General features: G+C 33.7%; 2 protein-coding genes across 6 annotated transcripts in view; one reads left to right on the top strand and one right to left on the bottom strand.

Annotated features, from left to right (window-relative positions):
* Positions 1 to 21610, bottom strand: part of ABCB1 (ATP binding cassette subfamily B member 1) — a 238509-nt gene extending 216899 nt beyond the window's left edge. The window contains exon 1 of one of the 2 annotated variants that reach the window (XM_040472766.1): positions 21440 to 21610. In XM_040472766.1, coding sequence (XP_040328700.1) covers positions 21440 to 21463 — 24 coding nt within the window. In that variant the 5' untranslated portion in view covers positions 21464 to 21610. The remainder of the gene's footprint in view (positions 1 to 21439) is intronic. The other variant, XM_040472764.1, reaches the window with a different exon arrangement.
* Positions 1 to 22682, top strand: part of RUNDC3B (RUN domain containing 3B) — a 155052-nt gene that overhangs the window by 50020 nt on the left and 82350 nt on the right. For 2 of the 4 annotated variants that reach the window (XM_040472769.1, XM_040472767.1), the window contains exons 3-5: positions 2133 to 2183; positions 8147 to 8280; positions 19222 to 19307. In XM_040472769.1, coding sequence (XP_040328703.1) covers positions 2133 to 2183; positions 8147 to 8280; positions 19222 to 19307 — 271 coding nt within the window. The remainder of the gene's footprint in view (positions 1 to 2132; positions 2184 to 8146; positions 8281 to 19221; positions 19308 to 22682) is intronic. The other 2 variants (XM_040472768.1, XM_040472770.1) reach the window with 1 other exon arrangement.

Below are 22682 nucleotides of genomic sequence, written 5' to 3'. Positions count from 1 at the left end.
CTTCCTTCCTTCCTTCCTTCCTTCCTTCCTTCCTTCCTTCCTTCCTTTCTTAGGCTATCATTGAGAACTCATAACCAACCAGGAAAACCAGTTGACTGATTCTCCTCTATCTGTCAAATCTTGTCTTATGAATAGAGCAGCATGAAATTACAGCGAACAGAAATGGGTCTAGGCAGACTCTCCCTGGGCCTCTTCTTTCTCATCTATAAAATGAAAGCAGTGTTGAAATTTGATTACAGATAATTTGGAATCTAGTGGTTGGTTATTTGGTCCGGATGCTTCTGGTTGTTTATAACTGACCTAGAGTGAGATATTATATTATGATTAAAGCAGTTAAGTCCTACAAATAAGTGAAAGCATTTTAACTTAAAAAAATTGTTTTTAATGTTTTATTTATTTTTGAGAGAGAGACAGAGTGTGAGTGGGGTAGGGACAGAGAGAGAGGGAGACACAGAATCTGAAGCAGGCTCCAGGCTCTGAGCTGTCAGCACAGCCCAACATGGGGCTTGAACCCATGGACCGTGAGATCATGACCTGAGCCAAAGTAGGACGTTTAACTGACTTAGCCACACAGGCTCCCCAGCATTTTAACTTGTTAAATTTTCGCGTGATATTTTACAGCCAAAATAAAAACTTTACATAATGAGGACATAAAGGCTAACATACTAACAGCTTTTAAAAAAACCTAATCTATAAATTGTGATTTATAGTAGAGTTAGTAACTATTTCTTCATACCAGGGGTTAAGTCATGACATAAATCTGGACATGATACACCTTATTTGATACATTTTTTGAAGTAAAATTTCTTTAAGATTTTCATAGAAATTGTTTTTACATTGATAACTTTTTTGATTATGTTAATAACTACAAATAATACACATAACTTATTTTTAGGGCAAAGATAATAATTGTGGTTTAAACATTAAGAATTGGTATTCTTAATATTTGCAATGAAAAGCATTCTATTCTGACTTACATTTCAATGCTGAGACATTTTCATTTTTCTGGTAGTTGTAGTAACAACATGATGTTGTAAACATCATGTTTCAACTAGGGTACCAAATTATAATTCCTTTTGGATATGTGTTTCCAAATTTAATGTTGGTTAAAAATGTTATACATTGAGGTAGGATAGAGAGTGAGTGGTTAACACATAGATGTAGCCAATAGCGCAAACTATATATGTCTTCTAACTTTTATTTTCATACATTACTGACTGTGCAGTTGATTTTGTTTGGTTTCGTAAAAGGTATAAATATTTGGTAAGGTATATGGGACCATGTCCTGTTGGAGATTTCAGTGTTTGGTTATGAGAGACGAAAAGATCATTTTGGGGGACTGCGACTTTAGAAATTTGGCTTTGAAATTTTCCTGTATAATTATACTAGGAATTTTCAAACAACATAGCAACAATTTACAGTACTTTTCCACATGGTGGTTGTTAAACAATAATTGGAAGATGTAGAAGACGTATTTTGCATGAACCAGGCATTTAGTTAACATTCCTTAAGCTGAACAACTCTCTACTTGATCTCTAAGTGGTGTTCTCATAATTCACAAAAGAAAAAAAAAAAAAAACATACTAACTATTCTTAGGCCAAAAAAGCAAGAGAGCTGATCTTTAAAATGAGTTTGCTTATAACTTTTACAAAAGTTACCAGGTAGAAAGTATATATATTTTTACAGTTGAAAATGTTATAAGCTGTATAGTTTAATATTAATAGTTTAATAGTAGTTTTCCTAACCAATCTTATAAATTCTGAGGTGCAAAGGTAGCAGATTCATTCAAGCTTTTGCTCTTTTTGCCCTGTCAACATTGGCGTATCAATTTTGGGAAGAATGATGGCCCTGACACAAACAGGGAACCTATTTCTGTGACTTGCAAATACCTTCCCTTCTCCAGTAGAACAGGATACAAGGGACCAACTTGATTTAAGTGCTAGGTGTATCTCATATTCATCTTAACTGAGTTCATTTTATTTATTAGGTAAAACTAGTGTTTACTGCACCGAGATAATGTGTAGCCATCTTATTTGGGCTATTCACTTTGCAATTGTAAACTTGATAGCAGGTTTCTTAAATATCTGTGTGTTGTTGTTGTTGTTGTTGTTGTTGTTTATTTTTTTTAAAGAGATATCCCAAAGTTGCAGATGGCTGGCTCATCTCCAAATACCTCTTCAAGGTACTCTATGCTGGTGATGTCTCCCGCCACTGAGCTGCGCGGGAGCATGGAATTGACTTACTGGGGAGGGCTGTATCAGTTAAGTGATCTTTTTTAGTACATTGCATGGGTTTTGCAAAGCTTTCTTTTTTTGTTTTGGTTAATCCAGAGAGCACAAATATGCTTATGCTAATTTTTAAATTAATATCTTGATGTAAACCCACTCAATAAATTATTTACTTTCCTTCCTTTCTCAGTGACCCCCTCCACATTTCTCTATGTTCCATGGTTTTAATGACTTTTATTAATTACATCTATCACTGTAACTTACATTTTATTATAACTCTTAATGATATGATAATTATTAGTTATTTCCTCGTTTTTGTAACTATTGTGTAATAATATTTGTATTACATGCTAACTGGGGGCTTAGGGAAGCTGTGTGATTTTAACAGTCACTCAATGAAACGTACATGGGCAGTACCAATAACTTCTTTGCCATTCTTGAACCATTAGTGGGAATATATTTCTTAGTTTCCTTTCTCCCAGGTAGAATGCATGCTTTTATTCACTTATTCAAAACTTTTTAATTGAGTTCCTGCTGTCTGCAAAAACACTGCTGGGCTCTGTACTTATGACCTAGCCTTTTGTTATATTTTTTAATTAGAAAAGAAATATATAGTCATTCTTTCTAAGGATTATAATTAAGACAAAAGATAGAAAGTAGAAAACAAATGTCTTCTTATTAACCCTCATTTCCACAAGTAATCATTTTAAACAATTTCGTTTGTTTCATGTTCTCTACATATAGCCTTAATCACTACTGAAACAAATTATGCTTGATTTCTTTGGGGCTGCACATTGATGTGCTGCTCTCTTTATGGATTTCAGTCTTCAGTATTCTAATTCAATCTGCCAGTAGTCTAAGCCTTATGTTAAAACACTGGTAGAAGGAAAAAACAAAACCTTTGTACTCTACTCAGAAAGATGGTAAAATTACTGGGATAAAAAGCTTATTAAGTCAAATTCAATTTTTGGATTTTTGGTGAACCTGGTCATCTTAAATTTTGTGGAAGGTTAAGAATGGACTCAGTTTTACAGTATAGATACATATTATTGGTATTTGTGGTAAACTCCTTACCAGTGAATAAGACATTGTCAGTAACAAAGAATAATAATCATATTTTGTAAACTATGATTCATAGTTGCTAGGTGACTTACTTGAGATGCCCTGTAAGTAACATACAGCATTAGCAATATAAGTACAACTGAGTATCCAGTCTAGATTTACTCAAGATTCAACTTAATATGTAATTAAAGTATTTTTAAAGTGTTTAAATTTGATTCCTCTTTTTAGAATATATGACCTTTTACTTAGAAAATTAATTATCATTGTCATTATTTTACTTTCAGAGCTGAGTGATCTAATAAATATGAACCTCAAATAATAATAGCACTTTTTTTAAAGGAAAAGATTCTTTTTGCAGAAATGGGAATTTTCTCTGTTTAGCAAAACTATAATAGAAAATATTAAACTGAGTTTTATAAATTAGCAGTAAGAAATTGAGGATTGCTGTTACAAAATTTAAAGTGAAAAGTTAAAGTTGTATATCTAAATACTAATATATTGGCAACAATCAGTCTGCAAGTGACTATTTTCCTTTAAGTGTCTGAAAACTTTCAGAGTGGTCAATTAAAATTTGATGGGACTATATTTTATTGCTTGTCTAGTTGAATGACAGTTCCAAGGTAGTAGTCTTTGATATTGTCATTGATGTGATGTATTGTAACACTAACAAGACTTAAATTTGTGGGACCAGTGTTTCATTTGCTCTTTACATAGATAAGCACTAATAAAAAGGCTGGAGAAAGGAAGTCACTTAACAGATTCATTTATATTTTGTATTATCAAAAGATAATGTGTCATTAGCCACTTTAGTAGAGAACCACTTTAGAAAATTTAGTCCTTGTTCTCAGAAGGTCTCATTCTGGATGTGAACTAAGATATAAGCAAAACACAAATATATTGCATGATATGAACAGACATCTAACTTAAGTAATACAGAAGAGTAATTTTATTTTATTTTTAAAATTTTTTAGAAATTTTTAGTAATTTTAGAATAACATTGGACCCGAGAGATCACAGGCCATTGTTAGGTGCTGAAAATAATGCTGTTTGGTGGGAAGGATACCACATAGTTGGTTAGTAGCACATTACCTTTTAGTCTAGGTAACTTTTCACTCTTTCTTTCTTTCTTTGCCTTAAAATGATGGAATGCTGATAAGTTTGGGAAAGTTTGTTAACTTTGTCATTGCTAAAAGTTAACTTCTAGGAAAACATAACTGAAAGCATATTATACACTTATCAAGGGCTTCAAAAATAATTCTGTTAGTGTATTTCTTCTCCAGAATAAAATTTCTTCAAGGTATAAACTAGTTGTTTTCTTGAAGTGTGATTTGCTTTTATGGTTATTTTTAAGGAAATGAAAGTATTTGAGGAGTGATTGTTTATTCAATAGTTATTTTTGAAGGCGTGATCAATCCAGTTGTAGCTTTGTTTTTTGATTTTTCTGTTGAATAGTGATTACAAACTAATACTCTCAGTACATCTTTTGCAATTAATCTGTGTTTAAGTAAAAGTTGTCTTCAAATAATAATATTTCAAGTGACCAATTGAACACTTCCATTATTTTCAATTAAATGTAACCTTTTCATAGATGCAGAATTTGACTATTTAAATAAAATTCTAGGATATACAATTTACACGAGAGTTTGTTGGGAGGCTCTAACAAGGGAATGCACCTTCTCTTATTCAAAACAGATTCTTTTGAATGTGAAAAATTCAGTGTCTTGAATTCAGAACTTGACTTTGGACATGATGCACACGGAAGAGGAAGGAAGGCAGAATCAAGCCAAGTTATCCTTACATCTAGTTTGCGGAGTAGATAAAAGTATTGTGGAGATAACTACAGGGTATTTTTTTTAAGGCCCTGCAAATCATGATGATATGTCATTCTGTTAATTGTTTAGTCTCTTGGTTTGTAATCTGGGAAATCTTGCCATGGTCTCTTGGGTGAGAGTCTTATAGATAACACATCTTACCCATACCTGGAGTCCCACAGATTTAGTGCCTATTCCTTCTGTTTAACCTTAGCCTAGATTTTGCTTTTTGATATCTTGGTTTCCTCTCCTCCAAAATGGGGCTTTGTTCTATTGTTTTGGGATTTTTTTTACAGCTTTATTTTAAAACGTCTTAAGTTATTTTCTTTAGCCGTGTCAAACTCATGAGAAGATTTAAAATAAAGTTGACAGAGAAAGCTTGTAATATTCCCTTTCTTTAAGATCTCCTCATTTTGAAAGTCTGGCAACCATACCTCTCATCTTAAATTATGGAATGATCCTACTTAGTAGAAGCCAAAGAAAATTAATTGAGAATAGAGACATATTGGGGAGGTGAATATAAAATGGTTGATATGTGAAAAGGCTGAATTAGGGAGCAAATTTTAAGGACTTTCCTAGATTCTGAGCAAGTAATGGGAAAAATTTAATTTTGCATCTCATTCCCACTTCGTTGACACTACAGGGGAGCTTGGGTTCTTTAACTATTTGTATGATAATAACAGTAACTGTAGTAATAATTGTTAACATCTGTACCAGGCTGTCTACTAATTGCCTCACACAGATTATCTCATTGAATCCATGATAACAGTGTTATCATGTAGGTACTACCATTATTGTTAACTTATAGATGAAACCCAATTTACAGAGTGAAGTTAACTTATTAGCTAGAAAGTGATCTAATTCAGATCCCTCCCGACTCAAAAGCATATATTCTTTTTTTTTTTTTTCAACGTTTATTTATTTTTGGGACAGAGAGAGACAGAGCATGAACGGGGAAGGGGCAGAGAGAGAGGGAGACACAGAATGGGAAGCAGGCTCCAGGTTCTGAGCCATCAGCCCAGAGCCCGACGCGGGGCTCGAACTCACGGACCGCGAGATCGTGACCTGGCTGAAGTCGGACGCTTAACCGACTGTGCCACCCAGGCGCCCCAAAAAGCATATATTCTTAACCAGTAGGCATCTTACCTCCTCTCCAAATGGCTAACAAATTGATGTTGTCCCAAAGACAAAGTATATTGAGATACTGTACCAGGAATTTTTTTCTAACCCACAGAACAGAGGGGGCAAAGGAAAGTGGTAGGGAGAGATTAGAGAGGAAGACAGGAAATTTTAAGTATTCCTATAGATTTCTGTTTGTAGGTAGTAAGCTTTGATTTTTAAGGAGACATTGAGTTATAGAAATAGTTATGTAAAGATTTGTAGATGCTTTTGTATTTTTATTTATATAGATAAAGGTGTGTTTGTCCAGAATGTTTGACATTTGTAATCTAGCATGTGGATGTCTTCTCAGATTGTCTCTGAACTGTCACTATAAAAAGATATGCAGAATTTTAAAAATTGAATTTTTATATGCAATTAAGATGATCTCTTTTGTGTTGATTCACCAGTTGATTTGTTTAACAAATATTTTCTGAATGCCTACTGTGAAGCATGTGTCAGATGTTAGAGATTGATTTAAAGACAGATAAGACAGTCCTTGCCTTACTGATTTTACCCCTTAATATGTAAGATAATCAAGTAAACATTTATAAGGATAAATAAGCACAGAGTGCTGTGTCAGCACATAGGAAGGTGTTGATCCACTGTAGAGATCATACATCGGTTGCAAGAAGAAAAGAACTTTAAAATGTCCAGAATAATGAACACAAGTTTCCTATCATGATATGTACAATTTCTATTGGTTAATTAACCATAAGTAAATTATTAGAAATAGCAAGGTGATCTTTTTAAAAAATACCTATGCCTGGGCCTGCCCTTAAAGGTTTTGATTATTTAGCTTGGGGTGGAGCCCATGCATGTATATTTTTTTAAAAAGCAGCCCAGTTACTGTTTCGAGCTCCTGTGGTTGGAAACCACTGAAGTATCATTTGAGACAGTTCTCCTAAGACAGTGCTTGCCGACAAGAATGCTTTTGATGTTGCTAGAGAGAAACTATTACTGGGGAAAGGAAGATTTGAGATAGATAGATAGATAGATAGATAGATAGATAGATAGATAGATAGATAGATAAAGGAAGCACAGATTTAAGATGCTTCTACATTAAGATTAAACAACTTCCTTAGGTAAGACTAATCATTCCAGAAAAACTAAAGAAAGTATTAAGATGTCTCTTATATTCTGCTTAAAAATGCTCAGAATACAAAATGGCTCTCACAGATCCACCACTGAAGAGTCCCACATAGAAATAGTAATACTAATGGGAGATAACACAAAAGAACATTTGTTTGTGAACAGACCCATAATTACCCAAATCTGAAAAAAATTATAATGGTAAATGCCTGAATGAATTTTGATGGTTTGCCAACTAGAAGAGAGCAGATGAATGACAGAGGGAAACTTGATGGCTTTTTAGATGGGAACGATTGGGTAGATAATGAATGATCAGTGAATGCAGGATTCTAATTCATCATGTTACTTAGAGGGTAGACCACACATTGTTTTATTTCTTTGAAGTTTCCTTGTGAAGAGGAGGAAAGGGGTTGTGTTATTATTTTTTCTGTTTCTCTACGTAGAGAAAGGTTTAGAATGCAACTGGTGACATGTGAATTAATGGTTAACTAGAACCATAAGGAGGGTTTTCTGGGTGCTATCTACCAGATGGTTAGTCTCTAGTCCCTTTTTCTTTGATTTGTTTGGTTTTATTGTTGAGAAAACTATGATCCAAATCCATTAAATAAATTGCCTAAAGTAGCACAACTAATTAAAAGTAGAGCAGGACTAGATTTAAGGCTTTTGGCCAATGAGATCATTACCCTTTTCACTATAGTACATATGCTGTCTTTATTTTTTAGAATTTTATTCTTGCATTTTGAATTTTCTAGTCTAGTTTTCTTTTATTTTGTATTACAATTTGTCTTCTGAAGGTCAAGTAACCTGGTTTGGTTATGAAAGTCCTCGTAGCTTCTGGGACTATATCAGAGTGGCTTGCCGGAAGGTTTCACAGAATTGTATCTGCAGCATTGAAAATATGGAAAATGTCAGTTCCTCTAGAGCTAAGGTAAGAAATAAATAATAATATGCAATGTATATAAACTAATCCTAAACAGTTTTGACCCAAATAGAAAATTCTGAGCTCTTTGCTATGTAATTTTTTTTCTTTGTTGGGATTAAGCACTTGACAAAGTTTAACATCTTCTGTAGGCTTGTTTCCATTTCTTTTAATTGCATGTAGTTGTTTTAGAATGCTGTTGAATCTTCACTGTGGCCTTAGGAAAAGCAAAAGGATTTGTAGCTAGTCAGTATGAATTATTTTTTTTTGAGAAGCACAATAAAATATTTCCTATTCTGTGAGGTTTGTACATTTCTTGAATTACCTAACCCAGTGGCCCTCAGTGTCCTGAAGAACCCTGGAGGTCCATAATGTCAAAACTATTTTCATATAGTACCAGGGTGTTATTTGGTTTTTGCGCTATGTTGGCACTTGCACTGCTGATACAGAAGCTATGGTGGCAGAATTATTAGTTCCTTAGTATGAATTAGAGCAGTGGCATCAAACTGTACTAGTAATCATTGTGTTCTTCCTACTGCATTCAGTCTTAAAAACAAAACAAAACAAAAAAAGCCTGTTTCACATGAGAATATCCACGATGGTGCAGTAAGCATTATTAATTTTATTAAAATTCAGCCATTGAATGCCTGTCTTTTTAATATCCTGAGTAATAAAATGGAAAGTACACATAAAGCTTTATAGCATATTAAAATATGATGGTTGTTTCAAGGAAAAGTATTCATGTAGCCATTTGAATTTGTGAGCTGAATTAGACACTTGTATCATGTAATACTATTTTTACTTAAACGCATAGAAAGTATAGTTTTTTAGATTTAGGCATTTGGTAGAATTTTCTTGAATAAAAATGACAAAGTAAGCCTTTTAATTCAAGGGAAACAGCTGACAGCATTTGTTGCCAATGGTAAAATAAAACTTTGAAGTAAAAATTAGAATCTTGAAAAACTTGTATTTACCATCTTAAGACCAACAATTTCCTTGAACTTAGACTTTTCTGATAACAATGATGTTGATATTAGAAATGTATTTTTTAACTTGTTTAATGAGATGTGTTAGCATTTGGTAAACCTGCAAACCTCATACTTTCCAAATGATCATTGCATGGAATTAAAAAATCATGCATGGGTAAAAGATCCATTTTATCCAGTGGGTTTAATGTAATACAGTATGAAGAGTTCATTGATACGGTTATAGATTCCATGTTGCTGTTAGCCTTTAAGGAATTCTCAGTTATTGAATTTTAATGTAGAATCAAAGGAGAATGTCCACAATTATCTAAAAAGGCTATAAAAGGTGTCCTTTTGCAACTGTGTATCTAGTAAGGCTAGATTATATTGCCTTCATATGCTTCAGCCAAAACAACACCTTAGATTGAATGCAGCAGCAGATACCTAGTTCACATTTATTAAGCCATACATTAAAAAGATTTGAGGGGAGCCTGGGTTTCTCAGTCAGTTGGACGACCAACTTTGGCTCAGGTCATGATTTCGCAGTCCCTGAGTTCAAGGACCACATCGGGCTCTGTGCATGATCTTGTGGTCAGTGAATTTGAGACCCACATCAGGCTCTGTGCTGACAGCTCGGAGCCTAGAGCCTGCTTTGGACTCTCTATCCCCCTCTCTCTCTGCCCCTCTCCCACTTGTGCTGCCTCTCTCTTCCTCAAAAATAAATAAACATTAAAAAAATTAAAAAAAAAAGATTTGAAAAAATATAAAACAGACCTACTTTCCTCACTAATATTTTTGTTTAGGAAAAGAGAGTTATTTTTAATAAAAGATGTTATTTACATTAACATTTAATGGGTTTATATGTATATATATTATCTAATTTTAGAATTTTATATATTTTTTTATCTAATATTTTAGAAGTTTTCAGTTTTAACTTGTAATACAGTAAATATCAATAGATATAATCTATATAAAAGCACTTTGGAGTCCTCAATATTTTTAAGATTATAATAGGTCTGAGTTGCTGATATAACCTATATCAGCTTTAGTTTAGGAGTTTTGTTTTTTTTACCGGATCATCATACTAGCTTTCCTTACTATTTTTGACACTTAAGAGTTACAGCATGAAACCCGGGTAGAAAATAAAGATTGAAAACAGATACATACAGTTGTAAGATCAAGACATAATTCAGTTCAATTCATTATTTCATAGTTACAAACTTATAAATTACAAGTCTCTATAATAAATGAAAATAGTATAGCAATCATATTTCAGAAGTATAGTTTCCAAGTTTATTGTTCCTGCATCTGTTTTTATTTAGCGTATTTTTTCTTCTGGAAAATTATTAGCAAAATTGATAAAGATATATTAAAGTTAAACATTTTGTAATACATAAACTGAATGTTTTTTAAAATGAGATTTATAATATTTAAGTGACATAATTAGAAAGATAGTTAAATATTTTTAAATTATACTACATAAGTATTTTTGGATAAAGTTGATAGCTGTGATTTTTGGCACCTTTTGAAAACTAGGGCTGTAGATTGCATTTTGTGAAACCATTGCTGCCTCCTTCACTGCCGCCAGTCTGAGCAATGGTTAACTTTCTGTTTCATTGTCTTTGAACTTTATTAGTTTGAATCAGTTTTCTTCCCTGTGTCACACATTTTTTAAGCCAATAAATGTCTTCATTTTTAAGTCAATTATAGCTAGATTATTGAAAATGTTTTTTCTTATAGATGTTTAAAACTTGTTTTTTATTTTAATGGCTTTCTTCTTAGCTATAATATTGTGTTAGTAGTCCCTTTAGCCTCTGTTTTCTCAAACTATTGAATTTATGCATTTATTTACATTTGAATTATCTGATTGACTACAGGTTTAGAAAATGTACAATCTGAATTCTCCTTTGCATCTTAGTTGAGTTTATATCAGGTTTCCTTTCATGTTTTCTTTATGGTTTAAGAATCATATTGGGGGCTCCTGGGTGGCTCAGTTGGTTGAACATCTGACTCTTGGTTTTGACTCAGGCCATGATCCCAGGGCTGTGGGATCAAGCCCTGTGTGGGACTCTGTGGTGAGCTTTGAGCCTTCTTAAGATTCTCTCTGTCTGGCCCTCTCCCCTGCTTGCACTTGCTTGCTCTCAAGAAAAAAAAAATTTTTTTTAATATTTTTAAAATTAAAAAAAATCTTTTCTTCTGTAGGTTAAGATTAAAAGGCAAGATGTAATTTGAATGAATGAAGTGTATAAAAATAGACAGTGTCCCAGGTGTTACGTAAACTTTATTTTCTTATTTTCAAATTAAAAGTAGGAGCAATTGATAATAAGTGTATTCTAAACCCCTTCAGTATAGGAGAGAATATATTTATAGAACTAGCATATACCAAAATACAAAAGGTAATTGTGAAGTTAACACACATTAGATATGTAGCATTTGGACTTGGGTGTAACACATAAATGCAAAACCCAGCTAACTCCCTCTCTTAATGAGACTCTTGGGAATAGGCCCTGCACAGCAAGGTGCTACCCATCAGAGAGAGTTAATATTTATTCTGTAAAAAACCAGTGTTGAATATCACTGCATAATAATCAGGTTCCAAAATCTGGCATTTATATCTTTGTTTGCTCAGGCCTCAAATAGATTCCATTTACTGGGGAAAGAAAGATCAGTGATTTGCCTGGTTATGCTGGGGAAAGTCTACAAGCAAATATTACTTCTGTCTTTATTCATTGTGGTGGGAAGAAAAAGTATTTAATCTACTTATTAAATCACATGTGCTAATGCCAACTGTCAGGATTAAAGGATTAAGCAAATACCTTAGATGGCTGGTTTATTGAGTCTTCGAGCTGCTTTCAGGAGTAACTACTAGCCTATACAGCACTCACATCCAGTTTTGACATTTGTGAAAACTTATCAGAACCACAGCATCAAATTTACCTGCTAAACAATGTGCAACTCAGTACACGTGGGACCAAGCAGATCTTCATTTTTGAATTCTATATAAGAAGCAGAATAACTTTGATTACACCTTTAGGGTTATGTGGATGACATACTAAGCACTGGAAGACAAGATACCTTACAGAACAATGACTAATTCAGTATGGAAACTTTCTTTAACTTTAGTTGCATTGATTTTAATCAGGATTGTCTGTGTCCTACAACTACTGTACAACTCAGATTCGCATCGTAGAAACTTGCCACCATGGGAGATCTGATACTTGGTCACTCTGAGCTGAGATCTGTGAAATGCTGACAGTCCCTTTCTTTGCTCAGTCTTTGTCCAGCTGAACCTATTTGCCAGGGCTTAAAGAAAGCCTAACAGTGGAATACAGTATTTGAATTAAAGATCATTTCTGTAATCTTTACATCTCAGGTGTATCAGCCGCTCTTCTTTCTACAATACGCAGAGGTTCTGGGAATGGGATTTCTGTATATGGGATTTCTTATTTAAGTTTCAGACTAGAATTAGCACTCTTAGAAAACTAACTTCGTCGCAAAGGGCATTTATTTTACTCTATTCTGAACACACCCATCTTTCCCATCTGCTGTTGGACTGATTACTTATCAGCATAATAGGTGATTTCTGACAGAATTCCCTAAATGGATCCTTAATTACCACTGTTACTGATCTTACATATATTTCCATTGGATTTTCTTAGTATTCCAACTGATTTCAAGCTCAAGAAATTCTTTTCCGGGGCGCCTGGGTGGCGCAGTCGGTTAAGCGTCCGACTTCGGCCAGGTCACGATCTCGCGGTCCGTGAGTTCGAGCCCCGCGTCAGGCTCTGGGCTGATGGCTCGGAGCCTGGAGCCTGTTTCCGATTCTGTGTCTCCCTCTCTCTCTGCCCCTCCCCCGTTCATGCTCTGTCTCTCTCTGTCCCAAAAATAATAAACGTTAAAAAAAAAAAAAATTAAAAAAAAAAAAAAAGAAATTCTTTTCCTCCTTCTGTTTTTGTTGTTGTGTGAGGCAACAGCAATTCCAGCATATGAGCCCTATACTGTTCTTGAGTTCTTCTTGCCTTCCTGCCTATCTTATGTAGTTTTCTTTTTCTTTGTTTTTAATGGTTCTTTTTTTTTTTTAAGTTTATTTTGAGAGAGAAAGAGAGCAAGCGTGGGGGAGGGGAAGAGAGAGATGGAGAGAGAATCTCAAGCAGGTTCTACACTGTCAGCGCACAGCCCAAGGCAGGGCTCAAACTCATGAACCATGAGATCATGACCTGAGCCAAAATGAACAGTCAGATGCTCACCTGACTAAGGCATCCAGGTGCCCCTCTTTTTCTTTGTTTTTAAGAACAGTTCTTGTTTGTGGCTAAGTTAAGCTTTCCTGGTTTGTGGTTGCTTACCCTGTACACTTCTTTGGTTCTTGAGTTTAACATATTGGACCAATTTCTGAATATGCTGGCCATACCAGCCATTCATATATTCATGCATTCTTTCATCTGATACACTTTTGAGTACCTATACTATGTCAGAACTGTGAATGCAGTCCTTAACACATTTCTAGGACAGAAATCCCCAATCCTTCCTGGTCTTTTTTGGTCTCATCCTCTTGTATACTTTTTCCTTTATTCAGAAGCTGACTTTATCACTGCTCTTTCTTAGAGGCAGGTTAGCCAAATTTTCTACCGAAAGAGGTAGGGACAGTGGGGCTATTAATCACAGATACACTAGAGTTATCAAATACTAGAACTTTACAGTAAGATAGATTTGTGAAGACATGATTTTTATAATCATTTTCTATTACTAACAAATCTGTCTCCTCTTGTCCCTTAAACCACCGCTTGACATTTCCTATTCCTAATTCTTTATTGTGATTGCTGCAAACCTGGAAGAATGGCAGACATACTTGGGGAGCTTTAAAAATAAACGGTTTCCTAGGCAGAAACCAGAAATACTCTGATTCTGCCCATTTGTTTTACATTCTTTCCATTTTAAATACTAAGTTCATATGAATCTTTATGAAAGACCATTTTCCTCACATCATTCCTTTTCCCCACTTGTCACTGGTACCTCTAATGCCTACTGGCAATGAGCAAGTTACTTATCTACTTTAGTTTTATCCATTTATTCAACAAGTATATATTGACTGTCTACTGTGTGCTAGAAACTGTTGATAAATATTGAGGATACAGTGGCATTGGTGAAAAGATGGCAGAGAACAAATGTTGTGTAATGTTTCAGTAATTATAACAAATCAGTGTATATATAATATAATCTCAGGGGCCTTAAAAAAATGAAACAGGTTAAGTTAGAAAGTGATCAGAGTGGTAGAAGAAAGGACACTCTTTTAGATAGGTTGGGTAGGGAAGGCTTGTGTGATGCAACAACATTTGAGCCAGGATGTGAATTACAGAAAGAAATGTGCTGTTCAAATGGTAAGCAGAGGAAGCAGAGTATGTTAAGAGTTTAGATATTACTCTGAATGCAATGGGGAGCTACTTAAGGGTTTCTTTCTTTTAATTTTTTTTAAATAATAGAGTATTGTTATGTAGTTTGCATTTCAAAAAGATCAACTGAGTGCAGTATGGAGAATGCACATGGAGGGAGAGAGTCATAGTAGAAGGATATAACTGAAGTAAAAAAAAAAAAAAGATGATCCTGGAGGTGAGAAATGAACCAGTTTCTGATTCTGGTGATGACAGAGTAGCTTGTATCAGAGCATCCCTTCTGCCAACAACTGTAGAGTTTGGATAAAATACACAAAACAATAAATTTAAGACATAAGAGAACAGACAAGGCATGAGGACTTAAGTGGCCACAATACTAGAGAGAAGGATCGTACATGAGGTGTGAGCCCTACTTTCATCTTGGCTGTTAGCCTAAGGACATTTGTCTGTTCACATCATTGATACAGAGTCAATCAGAGAGTGCTGGGAATTCTTTTAGTTTCTCTAGGCTAGAGAAACAGAAGGTGGAACTTGGACCTGCCACTGAAACCAGGACTTTATTGAGATAGCTGCAGACAGATGTGTCTGAAGTTATACATGCAGTTTTCCTGTGAGGTGTTTGCCAACTTTTAGCTACTTGAAGCATAGAGCAAAAGTCTCATAAACCAGGCTGAAAGTTGCAGGTAGGAAGCTAAAAAAGCTGATTATAAAGATTTCACAGTTTTGGTCTGGAGATAAAGAGGTTAGAGTTTAAGGTCAAACAAGTTGGAGGGGCCTTGTAAAATACTGTAGACTTTTATTTGTGACCCCAGAAAGATTCCACCTTGGGAGTAAGAGATATTCAGACAAAGACCAGCCCAAAAAAGTCCTACAATTGGTGCCCTTAAACAGTGAAAAGTGATGTTTAAGTACACTCCCTTACTACCTGAGCAAAAATAAATCTACTCTAGAGAAAGGTAGCGTTAGTGCAGCTACAAACTTTTATATACAGTGTCCAGTATTCAATCAAAAACCGCTCACTATGCATATCAGGAAACAAGATCTAATGACCAAAACTAAGAAATAAAAAAAGGTAATTGAAACAGATCTATTGGAGATGCAGATAGTAGACTTTTAAGTAATTGTAGTAGAAAATATTAATAAGGATTAGTAGTACCAGAGAACTGAAGTATGTAAGAATGTATAAATATTCATTCAAAATACTCATTCAAACCAAACACATACAGAACTTACCCAAAAATTGATCATATGCTGAGTTATAATTCATTTCATTGAATTTCAGATTGACATCATCTCAAATGTGTTCTCTGATCACAGTGGAATTAAGCTATAATTAATAACAAAAATATAACTAGAAAATGCTTATGTGAGTAAAAATTGAGAAGGACTTCTAAATAAGTCACGGATGAAAGAGGTTAAAATTAAAATGGAAAAATAAATGGAAAGTAGTGATAATGAAAATATAACATGTAAAATTTGTGCTTAGAGAAAAAAAGACTTACGTAGGCTCATGTATTAAAAAAAAATAAAGGCTGAAAGTCATTGATCAAGGTTTTCATCTCAAGAAGCTATTTAAGAAAAGTAATACATCCAAAAAGAAGGAAAGAAATAAAGGGAAAAAAATCAATTAAATTGAAAAAATATATACAATAGAAAAAGCTCAACAAAACTAAAAGGTGGTGGTTTTAAAAAGATTAATACAATTGGTAAGCTTCTAACAAGACTATTCATACAGAGAAAAAGATTATAAATTACCAGTATCAGAAATAGGCCATGTTTCCAATTCTGTGTCTCCCTCTCTCTCTGCCCCTCCCCCGTTCATGCTCTGTCTCTCTCTGTCCCAAAAATAAATAAATGTTGGAAAAAAAAAAAAAAAAAAAAGAAATAGGCCAACCAACCCCATAGGCCGTATAGGCATTAAAAATCCTAAAAGGATATTATGAATAATTCATACCTATAAATTTTATTTTTTTAAGGTTTATTTATTTATTCTAAGGTGGGGAGAGGCAGAGAGGGAGGGAGAGAATCCCAAGTAGGCTCTGCACTGTCTGCACAGAAACTGACGCAGGGCTCAAGCTCACAAACCACAAGATCTTGACCTGACCTGAAATCAAGAGTAGCACACTTAACCAAGTCACCATACCTAGGAATTTTAAAATTTAAATGAAATGGACAAATCTTTGAAAAAAATTATAAAACTAACTTAAAAAGGAAGAAAACATCTGAATATTTTGGTACCCACTAAAGAAGTAGAATCTATAAAGTCTTTCCCTTGCAAGCCCAATTTTTAGTTGAGTTATTCTTATAGATTTGTAAGAATTATTTGTATTTTATAAATGAGAGCTTTTTGTCATATGTATATAATGCAGATATCTTTGCCTACTCTGTAATTTGTTTTTTTACTCTCTTAAATGATTATAGGTTATCCCCTGAAACAGGAGGGAAGGTAGAGTATATAGAGCGTATAGATTTTAGTTCAGTTAGGTTGGTTGGTTTGGTGGTGAGATGTTTCCTGTCTTCTCAATGTGTCTGTTTTTTGTTTCCTCATAGAGTAAGGTAGGGCTAGTATTGTAACTCACACAATTCTTGAGAAGATTAAGTATTTTAATGTATATAAATATCTTAATGTTTCTTAAGCCAGAGATAAGCATATATTAATTAAGCCAAGCTGTAAGGCTTTCCCACTTTATGGCCCCAACAACTTTTATAAGTCTGTTTATCTCCTGTTCTAGTAAAAGTTCTTTTGTTGAAAGAAAAGAAACTTAAAATTAGCACAGTGTATTATCACAATATAATAGAGAATTCCACAAACATACAAGGACAGGAAATTAAGTGCAGGCCAGTTTTGCATGAATTGAAATTAATAAATCAGGAAGCAGGGCTTTCCCCACATTTCTTATCTAGCAATAGCACAGTCTCCTGTGTCTAACTTTCTCTGGCGAGCAACTCTCCCACCTTCTGCTCTGGTGAAATCATAGCCTTTTGATTCAAACCACCACTACCAGTCTCTGTGTCTTTCAAAGGAAATTTCAGGAGAGAAACTTGAGACTGCTGACCAATGGCTTGCTTCTTCCTTCCTTTTGTTCTGATCAGCCACTGCTCTTTGTAGGTTCCCCAAGGCTTACTCAGCAGGAATAATGGACTGAGCCCTGGGCAAACTAAAAGGGGTTTTGAGTTTGATGAACAAATTGACTGCCCTGCTAATCACATTCATATGGTTCCTTTTTTTCACAATACTGCTGCTTCTAGTTTGTCAGGTTTTACCACTGTCTAGATTGACTCCTTTTTGATCTTTCCTATCCAGAGGTTTGGTGAATTCACTAGAGGTATAGACATTTCTGAAGAATGTTGTGTGTGTTTTTTGTTTTTTTCTGGGCACCTGGGTGGCTCAGTTGGTTAAGCATCAGACTCCATTTTGGCTCAGGTCATGATCTCAAGATTTTGGCTCAGGTCATGATCTCAGGGTCCGTGAGTGAGTTCAGATCTCATGGTTTGTGAGTTGGGCCCTGTGTCAGGCCTCTCTCGTGTTGACAGTACGGAGCCTTCTTGGATTCTGTGTCCCTCCCCAGCTTGCTCATCCTCCCTCCCTCCCCCCCCCCAAAAATAAATAAGTAAACTTTTTAAAAAATGCTTTTTTTCTCCATACCAGGTGATTGACCATCATGTATAATGATTAGCGTCACCTTTATTCTCAACTGCCATTGCATTGTTTTGATTTTCTATCTCATTAATCTTCATAGATTTTCTGGAGATTGGTGGGAGGGCTGCGTGAAAATGAAAGCAATCGAATTAAAAAATTCTCATTACAAATGTGACCTCTTATATTCTTTAATTTTAAACAGAGTCCAGGAGAAATGCTTTGGATTATTAAAAAAAGCAAAAACAAAAACAAAACTGGCTAGTCTCAACTATTGAATGATATTACCCCTTTCAAAAGTAAAATTAAATTATTCACATTTAGTCAGAATTGTCTGCTTATGTGATTTTCTACTAGAATATATGGTTTTGTGTAACTTTATTGTGAGTTTGTTTTTTCCAGTTAAAATATTTGGTAATAGTTTTAGAATGTTACGGGTGCAAACTCAGTAACTCATGATTTGGATGCATGGAACGTAATGAAATTTGGTTCAATATTAGTTATCTAAAAGCTCCCTCTGGAAGGATAGGTGGGAAGTTTTCTTAAACAAGTGGTGTGGCAATGGTCATTTAAAAAAAAAAGAATGGACTCTGCTCTTCATGTTTTATAAGGGGACTCATTTTAATTAGCATGTTAATTTGGGCATTGAAGTAGAGTTACGTAAAGTCTCTGACCCGAGTAACTCAATATTAATAGTTACCTCCCTACAGCTGATAGAAAATTAGTATGATATATGGTACCCTATATATTTAGAGAAACAAATGACAAAAAAACAAACTTTATATAATCAAAACCTACCTGTTTTTATCTACTTAAATATTTTTTAGTCTTTATCAAATGTATATTTTGACTGAATTGTTATTTACATATTAAAATGCTTATATTTTTGATTACAGTGGACAAAATATTTTTTTAACCTGTAATTTTTTTTTCACATTTGATTCTTTCTTCTTCCTTTTAGGGTAGAGCCTGGATTAGAGTAGCACTCATGGAAAAACATTTATCTGAATACATCTCTACAGCTCTGAGAGACTTCAAAACAACCAGGTTTAAAAGTCTTTTTGATTTTCAAATATATATTTAAAAGAATCACCTAAAGATTAGAAGTAAGAATAAGATGAAGATTCATTCCTATCTTAAGTCCTTAGCTATTTTATTTCCTCTTTTTTTGTACTGCTCAGGTAAATCCACTATCTTCTCAGGAAAATGCCATTTGTCAGCTAACCATGCATCTTCTTGGGTTTATCTTTTCAGGCTTTACATTATACCTAGAGTATCTTTCTGAATCATTTCTATTTCTCACACTTTTAATAGTTGAAGTTCATTCTCTCCACAGGCTTTTCCCTGACCAATTTGAAGAAAAATCTCACCATCAGATTCCTATAGCATTCTTTCTCTTTCTATATTACATTTATTTTATTTCTTTCATTTAATTCATACATATAACTAGTGATTGCTCAGTTGTCTTTTTAAGGCAGGCTAGACTAGTGTTGTTTTTCTTAGGTTGTATACACGTAAGAGATGACATACTGTGCCATGTGACTTTACTTTTTTACAATGATAAAAGAAAAGGTTCACATTAGGACAACAGGCATTCCTATAAAACTCTGGTCTGCTAATCTCTATGCTTATAACTGTTGTTAAAAAAATGATTTTCTGCATTTCAAAAGTATTTGTAATGAAAATATTCAGTACTTTCAGTACCTTAAACATGTACTATTCAATACAGTGGCCACTAACCACATGCCACCATGTAAATTACTGTCAGTTAAGAGTAAATAAAATTACCAAATCACTTCTTCAGTTGCCATGTCACATTTCAGGTGTTGAGTAGGCATGTGCAGCTAATGACTACCAAACTGGACAGCACATATGTAGAACATTCTATTGGACCACACTGCCTTAGGCACTTCTAAATTACCATACATATTACTACCTCATAAATCATATTTCTGAAAGAGAAGAAAAGAGTGACAACTAGAAACCAGTTTTGATAGAGCAATTAGGGCCATATATAAAGAACTCATATATCTGGAATCTTAATTTCCATGTCCTGTTGCAATATTTGGCATTTTGGATTTTGAAAAAATCTGGGCATTTATTATGATACATTTTTGCTTTGTTTTTTTCCCACTTTACTTAGGTATAATTGACATATTTTGAAGTTTAAGGTGTACAACATGTTGATTTGATACACTTATAACTATCAAATGATTACTGTCATATCACTAACACTTCCATCATGTCATATAATTGTTTGATATATACTTACTGAATTCTTTTATTGCAGTATGATTCCTTGGGCAGTGAAATGATGAACTCTTAGATGTTTGAGATGAACTTTGTGAAATGAAAATTTTGTTACTTCTATTTATTATTTCTAGTAAATCAGTTTAATTATGGAAGATACCAAATATTGAGGATACTAAGGTTTTGAAGATAAAAGTAGTATAAGAATCTCATAGATCAAACCTATAAATCCTAAATCAATGAAATCAAAATGAAGTTTACACAATAAACATCTCCTGTGCATTTGCATAGTTGCATTAAAGTTATGCTAGTCTTCTGAATAGAAATTAAAGCATTGATAATCTAAGTTGTTAGTCTTGTTTCTTAGACAAATGAGTGGAGTAGAAATAGTTCTTGAATAGATCATTTTTAGACTGAGTAGTTCAAATATTTAAAGGGAAATGCCTTTTGGCTTGTTCTTAGGTGTTAGCTGTCTTTTTTGATAAAAAGGAAATGATTCAGCTCTAAAAAAGTCCATGAAGTAAAAATACTCTTGTAAAAATATATAAGCACGCATTATTGAAACAGAAACATGGCTTAGTAAATGTTTCTACACATATGCAAGCAAATATATGTTTATATAATATATGCACCCATAGTATTTAAGTGCTAATACAATGGCTCTAATTTCCAGAAAAGGAAGGAGGGTGTTATTTCAGAATTCTCATCTTAGAAATTAAAAAATGCAGTTGCAAAAAGTCTTCCTTTTTAAAAGCAAAACAAAACTATGCTTTTTTTTTTTTTTTTTTTTTTTTTTACTGAAGTCAAACCAAAGAAACTTCTTAATTATAAATAAATTTGATTGTGAACCTCTGGCTGAAACATACCTATTTGGAAGATTAGGCTTGTGAAATGCAAGCAAACTATTGGAAAGAATAGTTATACCTTACCTTTTGTCTGGATGCTCCTGACATAAGTGCTTGTAGAACAATGAGAAATGATCTCTGGTCCTTTAGGAATCTTGAGAGTATCTGAATCAAGTCTTCTTTTCTTGTTCTACTCTTCACAGATAAAGAGTAATGACGTCCTTTAAAATGGTGATGCAAGTGTTTACCCCAGGACAGAAGGAGGAGCTACATGAGCTAAAATAGGCAAGCTTGAGAGTAATAATCTGTGAAAATCCAAGGATAAGATTGGGTGAAGAAGTAGGGGAACAGAAATATAGTAAATTATCTTGTAGGAGCACATCACATGGCTCTGTAGTGTTAGAGAAATACAAGTGATTTTTTTTTTTTTTTTCTAAGATGGAGGATGTCTTAGTGAGCCATTGGAAACAACCCTTGCAGGGTTTCTGGTTTAGGGATTGAGGGGTTACTGGGAAATAGCCAGAGTTGGGAGGTTAGAGAGTTGAGATTAGAATCCAAACTTAAAAAAAAAAAAAAAAGGTGGGCAATTGTTTTTGTAGGTTACTGGGAAGACTGAGAAATAGAGAAGTAAAGTAGAAACTGAATTAATTTGTTCCAAGTTTTAATTTCTCCCTACCCACAGACTGAAAAATAGTTAGAAAAGTTAAGCTAAAAAACACAAATGTGATACTTGAAACAAGATAAGATTGAAACCATTCTGGTAAGAATTTGAAGTAACAAATATGGAAAATATGAAGTAGAGATAAAATTAGTTTTGTAGAGACCTGTTTGTTACTTTACAATTGTACCGCAGTACTTAATTTATGACAAAAGTTGTACTCAGAAGAAATAATAATTTTTTTATACTATAGTAGGTGTAAGAGAAGGAAGGAGTGAAGTATGAAACCAAACTTCAAAAATTAACTGAGCTGTCACAAAGTGAAAAAGGAGTTGATAAATACTTTTCCCACTTACAGAAAAGTAGATAGAATAGTGAAAAATTACCATATCTTTCAAGAGCTAAGAAAGACTTAGAATCTGAATCTGTTTAAATTATAAAATACAATAATTAAATATTTTATAAATATATATTTAAAATATATTAAATATTAAATATTTTAAAATAATTTATTTCCTAAAAATATAAATAAAATACTTATATTTTATATTAAGATGAAAAACATTAATAAAACTTGCTTGTGCACTACTACCTTATTTCATATACAAAAATTACTGAAAATGGATCAGACTTCCATGAAAACTCTTGGAAGAAAACATAAATGTAAAT

Source organism: Herpailurus yagouaroundi, unplaced genomic scaffold (genome assembly GCF_014898765.1).
Source record: "Herpailurus yagouaroundi ecotype Mexico unplaced genomic scaffold, PumYag 100, whole genome shotgun sequence".
Lineage (NCBI taxonomy): Eukaryota > Metazoa > Chordata > Mammalia > Carnivora > Felidae > Herpailurus > Herpailurus yagouaroundi.
The sequence above is the reverse complement of the archived record's forward strand: the minus strand, read 5'-3'. Positions and strand labels throughout refer to the sequence as shown.